Raw genomic sequence first — 15,103 nt, 5'->3', positions numbered from 1 at the left:
AATGCGGCTGCTGCTGGGAAGCAATGCCCTCCGCCTGCCTGTCCCCCAAGGCACCCAACTAGCACTGATGTCTGGTGCTCAGTTAGCAACACAGCCTCACTTTCTGGCTAAGTACCCCACAAACTGAGCATGCTGGAACCCAAACTCAAGGACCCTCTTCTATGCCTGAGCATCCTCAAAAAGAGCTCACTCAGCCTGTCGCCAGGTTGGACACAATTCTGGCATGGAGAACAGACTCAGGAAACCAGACCCTCCCAGAGATAGTCAAGTCAAATACATCAGCCAAGAGCAACATGACTGCCTGCTTAATTATGTTTGTTACAAGGTGGCACAGAATACCCCTAAGGTTACAGGGGTGGGAAGCTTCAGAGCAAAGGCTGCGTCACACCTTGCCACCGAGGGCTCTATAAATGCAGTGACCCCAGTGCCTGCATCCTCTAGCAATACCTGGGCAACCAGATCAAAACCCAGAGCTCTATTGGCCTTTCTAATATCTCCAGGCTCAACTTGGACTTCCTTATCTCTCAAAGCAAAACTGTCACATGGGGGTTTTCAGCCACAAAACTGTTACAGGAAATGGCTGGCTGTGGTCATTTCACTCATAAACTTGTGTTCAAATATGGAAGCAGCACTACCCTGAATTGCTTGTGGACGTGCTGAGGCAGACCAAAGCATTTTTGCAAGCTGTATTGTTTCCTTAAAACCAGAAAAGCAATCAGATGGCCTTTGAAAAAAAGCATTCTGTGCTCGATTAACGGAGCAGTAGTTAAAATAATAATGAAGCACTTCCAATGGTGCTTAGCTATAGAGGTGATGATTTAGGGAAAAAAGGGAGAGTCTGATGTTTATTGAGAAAGCAAAGCCCTTTGCCATCATGCTGTTTCTCCTTGGTTTAATTGCTGCCAGGCATGTGTTTGCTTTGTGCTTTCTGCCCTCCCCCAGCTTTCCTTCTTACAATACAGGTAAATAGCAAAGACCACCCAGAGGCAGCAGCCCATTACTTAAAATTCGGCAGGTTCAGGATGTCTGTGAACCCAGTGACAGATGGGTGAAACCGTGAAACCCGGCCCTTGCTGGCATTTCCACAAGAATTGCTCCTCTCCTGCAGCAGGGAAGTTTCCTATGGTGCAGATTTCTGACCCCCCTGCAGCAGGAAACAGCCTTAAAGTTGCTTCCATCTCACCTCATCAAGATGCTTGTTTTTGTGATGCAGAGACTGGGGGAAGGACATGACAAACCAAGAACCGTACCTTAGTCAGGGCTGTAGAGAACAAAACAGCCTTGAAAGAGTTCACGTTGTATAAAGAAAGACTCAGAAATAGCCACAAAACAAAGGTGCTCAAAGCAGCTTTCCTTCTTACCTTATCTGTAAGTAAGAAAGGCCACCCACAGCTCAGAGTCGTTTACTTAAAATGCAGTTCTCCCGGTACTGCACCTCTCCTGGCATCCATCACACACTTGTAGCCAAGCAGAGAGAAAACGCTGATCCCAGATCAGGCTAGATAGGGGGGGAAGGACTGAGCTCTAACAGAGACAAACCTAAAATAAATGTAGAAAAACCTGAAAAGCCACTGCCCAAACAAGGGCCTGGCTCCTCTCCTCCTTCCCTGTCCAGAGACTCTGGAAACATTTGTCCTGGCAGAAGAACTGTGTTAATAGGCTACTCTTCCCTACTTTCAGCAGCAGAGTCCAATGCAGATGTGTGTTCCTGCCAATGCTACTTGCAGGAAGTTCATCTCCTGTTTCCAAGCCACCTCCCCAGCCTCATGGGTATTTAAATTAGATAGCGAGGTACACAACCAACATTGTTCCACCTTTATTTTAACAATCAGATAAAAACAGAGCCATGGTTTTAAAAGACTTATTACACTGCAATTATAAAGTGCATTTTCCACTTGACGGCTGTGTACAAAAGTAGTTTTAAAAACAAACATGCAAAAGAACCCACAAGGCACTTCCAGGCATAGAGTGAGGAGAGCAACCCCTTACTTCTATGTTCACATTGACAATGGAAAAAGGGAAAAGGCTACGAGTAGTATTTTTAAACTACTATTGGTCAAATAGTTCCCAGCCTAGCTTTTACTTATGGTATTGCTCTTCTAGTCTATCTTCCATGCTCTTCCCTTAAGCACACCGCTTCCACAGCCTGAAAACACAGGCCCCGTAAGGAGATCCACCATCCTCAGCACCCCAGACACATGCCTCGTTTCGGCCCACGAGCAGCCCTCTCCAAGCACTGGAACATGCAGGAGAGCACAGCTTCTTTACAGTGTCTTACAGCACTAACACCATTCACTAAATCCAAACAAAATCAGTGTCACTCAAACTTCAGTTTAAAAATGGGTTCAAGCCAAGCTGGGCAACAGTCCCTTCACAAGAGACCATAGCAGATAAGGGCTGACTCAGGAAGCTGTTTGAACAGAGAGAGGAACTGAAGCTGGTGAGCTCTGAGCTAGCGAGTAGATTTATCACCTGGAATTAGCAATCAGGCAGTGACAACAAATCAATGTCAAGTTTAGTATAAAGCAGCAGCTTAAGGCTAGCTATTCTCACAAGCCCTTTTGTCCCTTTCAGCATTCAACAGTGACTATAGTATCCCTTCTAAGTTAGGAAAAACAGCTTCAGAGCTTTATACAGCAGTCTTCAGATCTAAAAGCTAGGTTTAAAAGCTTATCAAGTAGTCTAGCCCACTGCTTCTCCCCAGCCAATCTAAAGGCTGCTATAGGCACCCAAAAAAATTCATAAAGCTTATGCACTAGGAAGATTCCCTTGACCTCTACTCCTACAGACTATTCAGAACCCTCCCTTTGACTGGGGGATTACTTTTTCTGCTCAACTACGCAAGCAGCTTTGCAAGGCTGTTTGGCACTGAACAAGCTGGCTACCTCAGCACAGCTACCTAGTTTCAAAAGAATGATAGCTCACACCGGCTATTTGTTTCACATCCAGAGGTGGCATCAGAGTAAGCCCAAATACCACACTCCTCTGCACTGGTGAGGGGAGCAAGAGCAAAACAAAGCTTAGACATTCCCAGGTTGAAGTGGCAGCAACTGCTAGAGCGTCGAGGGAAGCACAGCATACTGTTGTTCATTACAGCCACAACATCCTTGCACATGAGCAGTGCCACTCCATCTGCTGCCAAGCAGTCCAAGGCATGGAGTAATAAACCAGTACACTTTTTAATTAAAAAGGCAATATCAATTCCAAAGCCTGTTTATCTCAAACCATTGATGGTGCACGTGATCCCAGCACTTTATCAGCCAAGGCACTTCCATCACAGTAGGTGCATGGCAGCCACCTTCTCTCTGCACGACGCTGCCATGTGTTTAGCTCCCACAACACCTGAGAACAGCTGCATGAGCCTCATGCCAAAGCCCAGCAAGGCCAACAGCTGATTTCAAATGTCCATTAAGGGATAAAAGCATCGCTGGTCACTTGTGATTAAAGGAGAAGGCTTTAAAGAAGGCAGTCACGGCTGTCAGCCTACAGATGCTTTACAAGCACCGTGCAGCTACAGCTAACCTCTATTTTTGGTAACACCAACCAAGCATATGATGAAAGCTTTTCAAGATCAGCTGATAAAACAACTGGTGACTAAGCATATCAGATTTTCCCCCACAGGCACATACGTCCCCTAATACAGCAGGCTGCGGGGTCACATCTTATCACAGTTATATTCTCACTTCCAAAATACCCTTCCTACCTCAAGCAGAAAGGGCTTCACACGAGGAAGTGCACAAGATGGCTGTTCCCCATAAGCCAATCACTTCAACATTTCCAGACAGACACGGGCCAACCCTCCAGGAGAGCCCCGCTGCTGATGTTGAAGTACAGCACACTTAAAAATACTACAACAGATTTGGGAAAAAAAAAACACCAACACCAAAACCCTTTTAACACTAGCAAGCAACACAAACCAGCCACCACTACATAGCTTCAGCACACAACCCAAGCACTGTAGTGTATCCCTGGAGACTAGCAGCTTTACAGAAGAGGAAGGAGTAGCAGCACTGAACAGACAGGCAAGCAACATCTCCTTTTCTTTTGATCATCCGGAGAGTCGGCTATCTGACTTGAGACAGGGAAGGCAGCCCTCCGCATTAGAGATGCATCCCTGATTATAAGCCAACTGCCAGCAGAGTACTGCACTTTTTTTTGCTGGGAGGCTTATGCAGCGCTACAGGGAGCCTCACTTCTTCCACCTTTCCACACACCTCGTGTTTAGGAGGGCTCCCACGTCTGCAGACACCACCAACAGTCAGTCAGAACGTTAAGTCCTTATGTCAGTAATAGGGCCCTAGCTTTTCGTATCCCGAATAGCTTGGCCACTCGGCAAACAGGCCATAGGCACACCGAGGACTCCCAAACTGGTCAAAGGCACTGCTGAAGTCAGGGCTGCACGGGGGGCGGAGGGCTTCCTGGGCAGACTTCAGTTCTGAGCGTATGATTCTGTAATTTGTGCCCCTGTTGCTGTCCCAGTACACCTTGCCATTGCACTCAAAGGAGATGGCAAACTCAACTCTCTCATGGGATTGAATTCCATCGGGCAAGCTGATGTCGAAAGAAAACGTGTCCCGATCTGATCCTCCGTACGTATCCTTGACATATTGGCATGGGAAATCTACAAAGTTTTTCCAGGTGTCAAATGTCATCCTGATCCTCACGGACTTTTCAAAAGCCAGATTCCTCACTTTCACTGTGCCCACAACAGACCGCTCCTTTAACATACAGTTTTCAAGGCACACGCAGTCTGTCTGAAGACGGTTTCTGAAGTCCAGGTAGTCTGCAGAGGGCTGGACAAAGTCCAGGACAAAGCTGTCCCTCTCTACTGTTGTCAGACTCACAATGTTGTCGATCAGCTCGGTGATGTTGAAAGGAATATCTAGAGGATCATCAAACTCTGAGAACACCTTCACCATTGTCAGAGCAAAGCCTCTGCTATCCGCAAATGACACCTTCTTCTTCACCTTGTTGTGTGTGAAGGAGTTTTCTGCCTCTTCTGGTCCAGTCAGTACTGCCTTGCTGTTCAGCTGGATGCACGGCCGCAATGGCTTGTTTGGCTTTGGGGCAATTTTGCAGGCACACCTCTCTCTTCGCAAGGGTGAGGAGCACAGGTACAGCTGCATTGCTACATCCACAGCCATTGCTTGTTTGTGAGGAAAATAGTCTATTACACTGAAAGATCAAAAGAAGGAGCAGTTTATGTCAGAGAAGCATTTCAGTGACTTGTCAGATAGTTGCTACACTTTTCCCCATCCATCCTAAAGAAGGTCAGTTTCTATCACCCCCAAAGTCCATCAAGCTCTGTCAGAGGCCAGTACTTGCAAGACTTACAGATATGTTGGGAAGTATGCTACCACAGTGCTATGGCTTAGCCGTAGTCTGTTACATCCCTTCAAGGGCAAGTTGACTTCCCATTGCTTGCTACAGAGTCACCGTGCTAAGGTTCATGTAGGCATCTCCCTTTTAGGCTTGCAATAGCAGGCTCTGGAACACTTCTGACTTAAACCAAAGATCTGTGACTACTTGATCCTACTGATTCTCACCTTACTCCACACTTAAAGAAGAGCAACTTTCTTCCCACTATAGCATTTTAAAACAGATATCAGGCAGGCCTGAAGGTTCCACCTCCATGCAGAATGCACGCCTGAAGCCTACAGAATACTTAAACATCAGTATAGCTAGAGCAGGCAAGCTGTGTGATGTACTCAAGGCTGACAGAGGCTTTGGAAATAAGCCCTCCCCCCAGAGGCACAGCTTGTATGTCTCTCCACCACAGCATCTCCTCCTCTAGCATCCAGCCCCCACCGATGCAGCACAGTCCCTCTGTGTACCCATATCTTGAAGTCAGACTACTTCCTTAATTAAATTCCCTGTTTGGCTGCAGACCATGTTCCAAAGCCGGTCTCACTGCTAGGGAGCTGAGCTGACCGCACAACGCACAAGGGATCGTGCTGCCAAAGCCACACACAGCCAGCTATAGTACTTGATAGCTGTCCCTGTGCCAAGACAAAGCAACAGAGCTGCTCTCTCCAAGTCTGTGCTTTATTTTCCCACCCTGCAGCACCAACAGGGCAGCTCCGGGCAGCCCTCCATAGCATCCCTTCAGCAGTAGCACTTGCTTTAGTTAAAGGGCATGGGCAAAGGCTTGCTTCCCAACACACCCACCAGCTACCTCCCGCATTTCTTCTTTAAGCCTTCTTTGAAGCTCAAGGGCACCTGCACAAGGACAGACAGCGGATCCACCTGTCTGCCAGCACCAAGCCGTTTAGCTCTTCCTGGTTTCACTGGCTTTCTCACATATGTTGTACAGGTCATTTCCTCCTTTAAAACAACACAGCTTCCCACCAAGGCCAGCTTCACCAGCATCCCCTCCCAGCAGCGGCCATTCACCTGATCTCCCATTCAGTACTTCTGTAAGCCTCGGTAACTACCCGCATTTAACGTTAAGAGGCAAGGAGCATCCTGCCTGGTTTGCACGACTTGAAGCATATTCCAACTTGAGGGCCAGAGGAAGAGCTTCACCTACCTGTAACGGGCTTCAGCACTTGCTTTCACAAACCTCAACTTATTTTGTTCCCCAGATCTCTCCTTCCTGCTTTCGGAGCCTGCTGACCCTCAAGCCACAACCACAGCAGCCTCCCTCATCAAGGCTTGAACTTCCCACACCCTGGGAGCACGGAGGCAGCAACGAGAGCTGCAGCTGGAAAGGCAGTGAGCAGGGCAGCCCATTTCAGAAGGGGAAGGCTGCGATCCACTCACCACCCCCCCAGAGATGCCTGCACTCACTCTTCTTATTTTAGCAAGGGAAAGCAGCTCAGAGCAGGGTAAGCGCTTTCGGCAGCTGAGCCCAACTCCGCATCAGGCGGATCCCGCTCACCCCACATCACGGACCTGGCTGCCGGCCCCCCGTCACCCCGGCCCCACAGAGCTCAAGCTGTCCCCGTGACACGGCCCCCAAACTCCCACGACCCCTACGGGATACGCCCCGTGACAGCTTCCCTGCGCGTAGCCCCGGCAGCACAGCGCCGGCCCCAGCCAGCCCGTACCTGACACAGCGCATGAGCCCGCTCACACAGCACCGAACCCCAAACCAACACCGCCGCCAGGGTGGCCCCACAGCGGACCCTTAAAGGCACCGCCCGCCCCGCCCTCCCTTCCGACTGACCAATGAGTGCCCTCCTAGAGCGGCCGGCAGCCAATGAGCAGCGCGGGACCCTCCTCCTCAGCGGCGACGGGGCTGGACGGCAGTGTTGTACCCACCCGGCTGCGGGCTGCGCTCGCTGGGCAGGGCTGAGGGGAGGTGTTTGGGCCGAGCATCGGGGCGTCTCGGAAAGCCCGTTGGCTGCCAGGAATCTCCTGGGAGAATTTACTGTGCCTCAGCGGGCGTTGTGAGCCTCTCAGGTATGAGGCTGATGCAACCCCGGGGGGCTTTGCCACCAACAGGCAGACAAAGGTGACAGGAATGTCCTGAGGCCTTCTCAGGGGACTGATCTCCTCAATAAGGTGTTCGGTGTGCGCACAGGGGTGGAGTGGGATGAGGAACGAGGGTTACTCACAGGTTCCACCCCATAAGTGCAGCTCTGGGGCAGAAATCCCAGGAGCCGTTCCCAAATCGCATTTCCTGACAAGATTTAGGGCACGGAGTGGAAAAACTGAGCTTCTCACAGACATGAGAAAGTCGTCTCTTACAATGACAGTGTTATGAACAACCACCTGCGGGACCCAAGCGGCCCAGAAGCCCATCCCAAGGCAACTCAATGCTCCAGCAGCAACACCTCCTCCTCGCCTCCTGTGAGCTGGGAATGGTGACAAGGCTGGGAGTAACAGCCTCTTGCTGGCTTCTGAGCACACCAGTGTGAGCAGTGCTGCTCTCCCGCCTCCCTCCCAGAGCATAAAAGCAGTATTGAAGAGTCAACATTTGTTTTTAATTACCCGCTGGAAGCAGGCATGGCTATTGTTAAACCCAGAGACTTCCTGCTGTAAAGCTGCTGCTTAATCAACTCACTGCTCTGCAATGCAAAGCAATGCAAAGGGTTGTGTTAAGGGGAAAGACCATTGTTTTAGCCTCATAGGTTCCCGCTTTTAGATAAAGGCAATGATAAGATCTACGGAAGCTGGGGAGAGAAATCCCTTGGAGATGTAGATTAGTATTTTACGTGCCAGTGGCAGTGCGGAATTTCAGCAGAGCCGACTGGTGACAAGGTTTGGTGACAAGGTTTGCGCAGGGATGTGGGGTAGCAAGGATTTACCCAAGAGCAATGGACAGAGGTGCCAAAAGGCCCTTGGGTCTGCACAGCCATCTCCAGGCAGGGCTACCACAGCCTGGCTCAGCACAGTGGCTCAGGGTGCATTTCTGTCGCGTGATAGAAGCTCTGTTTGCCTTGTGCAGGGCGAATTGCTTCACTACTGCTGCCTGCTGTTTGCCTCTGAAGCAAAGGTAGGTGGAAACCGGGGCAGGGCATTGTGGCGGGCTGTGGACACAGGCTCTTATCTTTTGGGAGCAGAGATAATGCCTATATTTAGCTTTGCACTGAGCCCTTGCACAGGGGTCTTACTGATTTCCCCATAGCTTTCCACCCCTCCTGGCTTGTTGGGGGATGAGGAAGAGCGATCTTCCCCTTCTCTGCTTGCTGCATAGCATGGGGAAGAAGCTGCTCCCTGGGGGGAGAACTGCAGAACAAGCCCCATCCCTGATGGATGCCTCTGCAAGGAGATTCCCTTTGTCCTCCCACATCTCACCTGGAGTTTGCTCAAAGTGCAGGGCTCTGTGAGGACTCCTGGTCCTGCCACCCCTCAAGTTCCCACAGTGCTAGTTGGAGCTTCCCCTCCTCACCGTCAGGAGCTCAGATCCCAGCTGACAGACAGGAGAAGGGAAGCAGGAGTAGGGCATTATGCAACATGCCCACACTGCAGTGAGCTGTGGGGCCAAGGCTCAAGGGCGAGTATTGTAAACCTGTGGGGTGGCTGACGTAACATTGCTGCCTGAGGACCCACTGCCACAGGACACCCCCTCCACAGCTTTCCCTTCCCAAATCATCAGCAGAGATGGACACCGTCCATGGTGGTGCCTGGTGCTGTTGCAATGCTGGCAGTTGTCAGAAATTGCCCAATTAGCAGTGCTGCTTTTGAGCCAGGTCCCAGTGCTTCCACCAAACAGAAGTTTTGTTCATGACAAGGCCAAGAGGGTAACTCTGAAGTAATTTAGATCTGGTGTTGCCTCATGTCAAAATACCAAGGGAGAAGCTAATTTTGGAATAATTTCTGTCATGACTGGGAGAAAAGCCTGGCTTATACAGAAGAGGTTATTTTGGGCTGCCCCAGGGTGAGGGGTAGGAGGCAGCTTGACTTTCTGCCCTCCAGAAAGGATGCATCCATGTGTCTATCTGGCCATCAGTCCTCCCTCATCCCTTCTGGACGTACAGATGGGAGCTAACTTCTCAGGAGGATGGGAAGCTCACAGACTCCCTCTAGATTTCAACAGTGAGTCAACAGAATCAAGCATGGAAAAAGACCCAGTGAACATCCTTTTTTCTGTAGGTCTCCAATTCCTGCAGCTACCCCAGGAAAGGAGGCAAAAAGCACATAATGTGTCACAGTGTTGAAGGAAATCCCACTTTGGTTTCCAACTCCTGCTTCAAGGCAGAAGCCCTGCTTCCACTCCTGGCTCTGCCCCAATGCAATGTGTTACTTCAGTACACTGGCTACTGACCAGCGATGGGATATTGACCTTGGCATGGTTCTGTCAGGATCACATATGCACTCAGACGGTCAAACACCCCAAGGAACATGTACTATGCCCTGCAGAAGACTGAGGCACCTTCCGTTCCAGCCCAGCATGGGATCAGGTACAAAACCTGGTGCTCTGTGTCCTGCAAAAAATATCAGGTAGTGTAAAACTATTGGTTCCTAATAATAAAAATGTCCAGCAATAGGCAGCAAGGAAATCCATGCCAAAATGAAGTTGGGGAAGGAATGGATGGAAATAAGAGAGCTGCTACTCACGGGGAAATGCCTACAACAAAAGGGGATGGGCTTGGACTGAGGGTCTGCCCTAAATGCACAAGTCATAGTGAAGCAAGGTATATTTTAACTTCAGTGCCTTAGAAAGATTGCAAACCTCATTTGATGGGGCAGATACCTTGGGAACTTACACACACTCAGGACTGGAGACTCACTGGACTTATTTTTGCATGAGAGACTGTGCTTTGCTTGAAAGTCACTTGTGTGCTCATGAAGGCTGAGATAGAAAAGATCAGGCTGAGGGCTCCTTGTAGTCACTGATGATAAATGCAAACTCAGTTTTTTTCCATAGGCTCTCTTTGCTACAGCAAACAGTGATCCCTCCGTGAAGCGTTTTGTCTCATCCGAAGATCACTGTCAATGAAAAATGGGAACTATTGCTCTCTGGACTTGCCTATGTCTGTCCATTCACTATAAAGGGAATCTAAAAACTAAGAAGAACGAAATGGCCGATGTGATGTCTCAAGCAAGTTCCAAAAGCAAAGTCAACAACAATGCAAATGCTGTGTGGAGGATGCTGAGGAAGGTCAGCAAGAGCTGTTCCCATCATCAGCCTTTTCATTCTTTGAAAATATTTTGCCTGGTCTTTTTATTTTGAGGTATTAGTTTAATCCCAAGGGGAGGGGGGGGAGGCTGTGGGAGAGGGTAAGAGAAAAGAGAAAAAGGAAAAAGAAGTGATATTCAAGGGTTATCTCGATTAACCACAAGTTTGAAGTTTTCTTCTTGCAAAAACGGTTTGCAGCTAAGAAACTAAATGCAGCTAAGTAGGTCACTTGAGACCTCAGGTTTGGTTCAAACAAATGCCTTCACTGTCTGCTGATGTATTGGCCTTGTCTGCTCCCTGAGTATCCTGTAGGGATGGCTCTATCCATGCCCCATCCCACAAAGTCTACCTGATCTCATTTGTGTTTAACAGAAGCCAGTGGTGCACAGCACCTTTGTACCAGAGCAAGTGCTTCTAAACTTGGGTTGGAGGAGGCAAAATTTAGAAAACGTGCCTGCAAATGAAGACACACCCAGCTCAAGAATATCTCTAAGGTCTGGAATGCAGGCTAGTTATTCATAGGAAGCCAGGGAGGAGGAACTCGGGCCATTGGGCAGTCTACTAAGCTGCATTTTGCTGCTGGCAGCTGGGAATAGCGTGTGTCCCAAGCTCATGGAGCCTGTGAGCATTTTTGGCTGTCTCCTTCATCCTCTCCTCCTCTAGACTTTGCTCATCATCTATTCCCAATCTGCTCAGATTCCAGCACTACAGAATGGCATGTGGAAGAGTACAGTGCTGGCAGGCTCAAGCAGCAGCCACAGCAATCCTGCAGTGACTGAAAATGGACCTATAGAAAACACATCCCCTCACTACAGGTACAACAAAATGCTTGGAGTCTATCATGGCTCAATGGATGCCACTGTTCCTGAGTAAAAGTTGAAGTATAGGATCGGTCAAGGTGGTGCAGACACAGCGGAAAGAAAAGAATGTCCTTGGCCATCTGAGATGAGAGATCAGCCTACAATGATCTGAACCAGGTGGCACCAGCAAAGCTGATAAGAAAGCAGTGATAGCAGGGGCTATGGGAAAATCAGTAAGGTGAAATAAATAAGATGGTTTTGAAAGTAATCACAAGTAGGCTGACGTATCTGCTCTTGCCAAAGGAGATAAAGCATCTAGAAGAGGTGCAGTATGGCATAGTAGCTGAATATCCTGGGTAACTGCTGGTTTTAGATGACTGTTTTTGAGGAAGGAAGTTAACGCAAAATTGTTTTTTCGTTTCTTGTGCAAGACGACAGCAACGTGGGGATCTTTGTGACTCTCACATACGTACACATTTGAACTCATGTGGACACATCCTCGCACACAGATGCACAAGATAGCATTAAGGATCTGTGTTAGAATTCGGTGTTGTGCTCTCTGCTCGTTTAAGCTCAGAGAACAAAACATCATCTACTGCTGAGCTTTCCAGCTGCAGAAAAAAACTGGTCCCACAGATTTTGAGCTTTCCTAGGTTTTCATCTTTTTTACCCCCACGGCTGTGATAATAACTTGAGTAGTTTATCTGAAAGCCAAATGCAGTCAGTCTCTGTTGATAGGCCATCTCTCCTGGTCTTTCAAAAATACTTTGATCCCCACCCTGCTGTCTTAGTCCAAGTTTGTGCAGTACCACACCATCAAAACTAGTAGTGCAATGCTGACATGCTGCAGGCGACATCAAACTCTTGGCACTAATTATTTTCATTGATGTAAGGGTGCAAAGACACAGCTTGGGCTTTGCACCATTCTTGTGCTGCCTACACAAGGACAGAGCTTCTCTGGCCCTCCAACTGCCTCCAAGCATTTTAAAAACCTCTGATAAAACTTGAGCTAACGCAGCTATAAATAGTGAACAATGGCTCTTGGTTAACCCGGGGGCTTTGGTCATGGAGCTGGCTCTGTATTTCAGTGTTTGGCTTTTCCCAGCCTCAAGTTTCATATCAGCTGGGTTCCAAGTTCATTAGCACTACCAGCTCATTTCTGCTTTCTATTCTAGGCAACAGAAGGCACATGTTTCCACAAATATGCACCCACGTGTATGAAAATATGTGTTCATATATTACACAGCTGTAAATATTCTTGTACATATCTATAAAGGTAGACTTGACGTTTTGGTGGCAGTTTTCCTCCCTTCTTCAAACATTTTAAACTCAACTACTTCATGGTCACTATGACACAGATGGCCTCCAATCACCACTTCACCTATGAGACTCTGTTTACAAGCAACAGATGTAGGAGGGCACCTTTACAGGTCAGCTCCCTTAGTACCTGCACCAAAAAGTTACCATCAGGGAGTTTTAGGAATACACTGGATCCATTTGTATTAGCTGTGTGATGTTCCCATTTAATGTCTGGCAAGTTGAAGTCACCCATAAAGACAAACTAGGTTGCAAAGTTCATAATTTCCCCATCTGCTATGGATGTTGGAGTGGACTGTCCATCACAGGCCTGTGTATCTCTGTGCTGATGTTTCCCAGCATTTCTTATCTGCACAGGCATGCTTCCTGTTTATTGAGCAGACTTTTCTTGGTTTTCCAGGTCAATTTCCCCTATGGGCATATTATTGTTGTTATTATTGGCTGGCATGGTGTGACCCTTCAGAGGTAATGTGCTGTACTGAAGGTTTAATCTCAGGGGAATGGAGGCAAAAAAGCCATTACTTAAAATTGAGAGTATGTTGTATGATGAGCAACTACTGAGCGATGAGAGGCAGATAAGAGATGGAAAACTCACGTATCAGTAAGGTATGGATCCAGTATTATGTGGCTGAGAGAGAAGGAAGAAAGAAAACAAAGATGAATCTCAAAATACTTCAATAAAGGTCTTAAAGATTTTGCAAATAGGAAGTAGTATATGAATGTGTGTTCAATATGCAGCCTCAGAGCAAAGCCCTTCCTTTAATTAATTACTAATACAAAGTTGTTCTAGTTTGTATGAAGCAGTCAGTTATGCTAAAGCTATATTAACCCAGTCTAAGGTAGACTCATGTTTCTGTTACTAATATGAAGGTGTTTTATTCAGCACAATGCAAATAAGCCTATCCATGGACTCTGTGCAAGCAGTCTGGCTCAAAGCCCTTTGCCCATAGGCTGTGCTGGGACTCTTGCACCTCTGAAGATTTACACTCACTTTACGTCCCATTGCAGACTAGCTGGGCTCGTGCTGACTTTGTTACCCTTGATGTGCTCAGCTGCAGCCGATGCTGTTGCCTTCAGTAATTTTGGCTGGTTTATTTCACTTCTCACCCTGCTTTAAGGCTTACTGCTTCAATGAAGATTGTATCAAAGATCCTGTCATCCCATCAGCTGCTAGCATCACACTGCTTTTAATTTTTCCATTTGTCAAAGAGGTGTGCACAGACTCTCAAATTTCCTGCCACGGGACCTTGTAGATGCTAAAAACTGACTTGATTTCAAAAAGGAACCAGACACATTCACAGAAGGAAAAAAAAAATCCACTGTTGCACACAATGCATGGCCTCCTTTTTGGGAAATCATTGGTCTGCAAATTGAGCTGGCTGAGAAAGTAATCTTGAGTCGAATCACTACAGGCTTGTCCAGCTCTTCTCTTCCTCAGCCTCCTGCCATAGCTCTGTGCTAGACAGGATTCAGGGGAAGATGGACCACATTGGAGCTTATGGACTCACAACGTTTGCTCAGCATCACAAATACATTAGAATTTCTCCCTGGAAAGCTTCACAAAAATCCTATGGGATGGTGGCAGAAATGAAGGCACTGTTGCAGGGAAATGAGCAAAGCTGCCCAATTCCTCCTCACATCCCTAAAGTTCCCAGGTAGAAATGATCCTGAGCTTTGCAAATAGCTTGAAACCACCTGTGGGAACAGGTAGTGATGGCCATCCTGTGATGATGCTTCCCACCTGCATGCTCTAATCAGAGAAATGGTGCTAGAGCAGCTTCTGGCATTGGTAATTCCAGCCACCCTATGTGGGAGAGCTGAGACGTAGGGAGGGCAGTGGTGAGCATTACTGGTGTAAAAATCAAAGGTACCTGCTATGAGGTGAGTGAAAGGAGGCTCTGCCTGGTAATAAATAGGGCATATGTATATATAAATCAGATGTAGCAGCCTGAGAGTCTTGTTTCTGTGCTCCTCTGAGCAAAAAATCAGTGAGTCCTTCAGAAGCTACCAGTGTTGGCCCCTGGCTTCTGTGCAGGGGGCTCAGAGCACAGTCAGGGAAGGGCCCAGATGTGCCTGGTGACATTTGAGTTCAGGGGTTCAAGTATCTGGAAAAAGCCTGATAAGAGCTAGGAATTCAAGTGGTCCTGAAATAGTGGTAAGGGCAGCTGGGGAATGCCTCATATGGACACATAGGCCTAGGCAGTGGGGGGCTTGGTATGCAAGGAGGTGACACCTGCCCCACACGCTCAGTGTCACATCTCCATCGCAAAGAGTCTGGAATGGGGCAAGTGACAGACACTGCATCTCAGACATGCTGGGGAGCTTGTCCTCTGCCTGCCCTACCTAGGGCTGCATGAGAAGGGTCCGCAGTCCCCAAAGTGGCTTCCCCCTCATTCTGAGGAATGGGCTTGCCTGCCAA

General features: G+C 48.2%; 1 protein-coding gene across 1 annotated transcript; it reads right to left on the bottom strand.

The window, feature by feature from the left end:
- Window positions 1-1,803: 1,803 nt before the first annotated feature.
- Window positions 1,804-7,099, bottom strand: PPP1R3B (protein phosphatase 1 regulatory subunit 3B). Its single transcript, XM_072335461.1, has 2 exons — window positions 7,050-7,099; window positions 1,804-5,175 (listed from the first exon to the last, which is right to left on the bottom strand). The coding sequence occupies exons 1-2, from the start codon at window positions 7,061-7,063 to the stop codon at window positions 4,284-4,286; spliced, it is 906 nt and encodes a 301-aa protein (XP_072191562.1). The 5' UTR covers window positions 7,064-7,099; the 3' UTR covers window positions 1,804-4,283.
- Between the last annotated feature and the right edge of the window lie 8,004 nt (window positions 7,100-15,103).

This window comes from Excalfactoria chinensis, chromosome 4 (genome assembly GCF_039878825.1).
Source record: "Excalfactoria chinensis isolate bCotChi1 chromosome 4, bCotChi1.hap2, whole genome shotgun sequence".
NCBI lineage: Eukaryota > Metazoa > Chordata > Aves > Galliformes > Phasianidae > Excalfactoria > Excalfactoria chinensis.
Note: the sequence above shows the minus strand (reverse complement) of the source record. Positions and strands in the feature narration are given on the sequence as shown.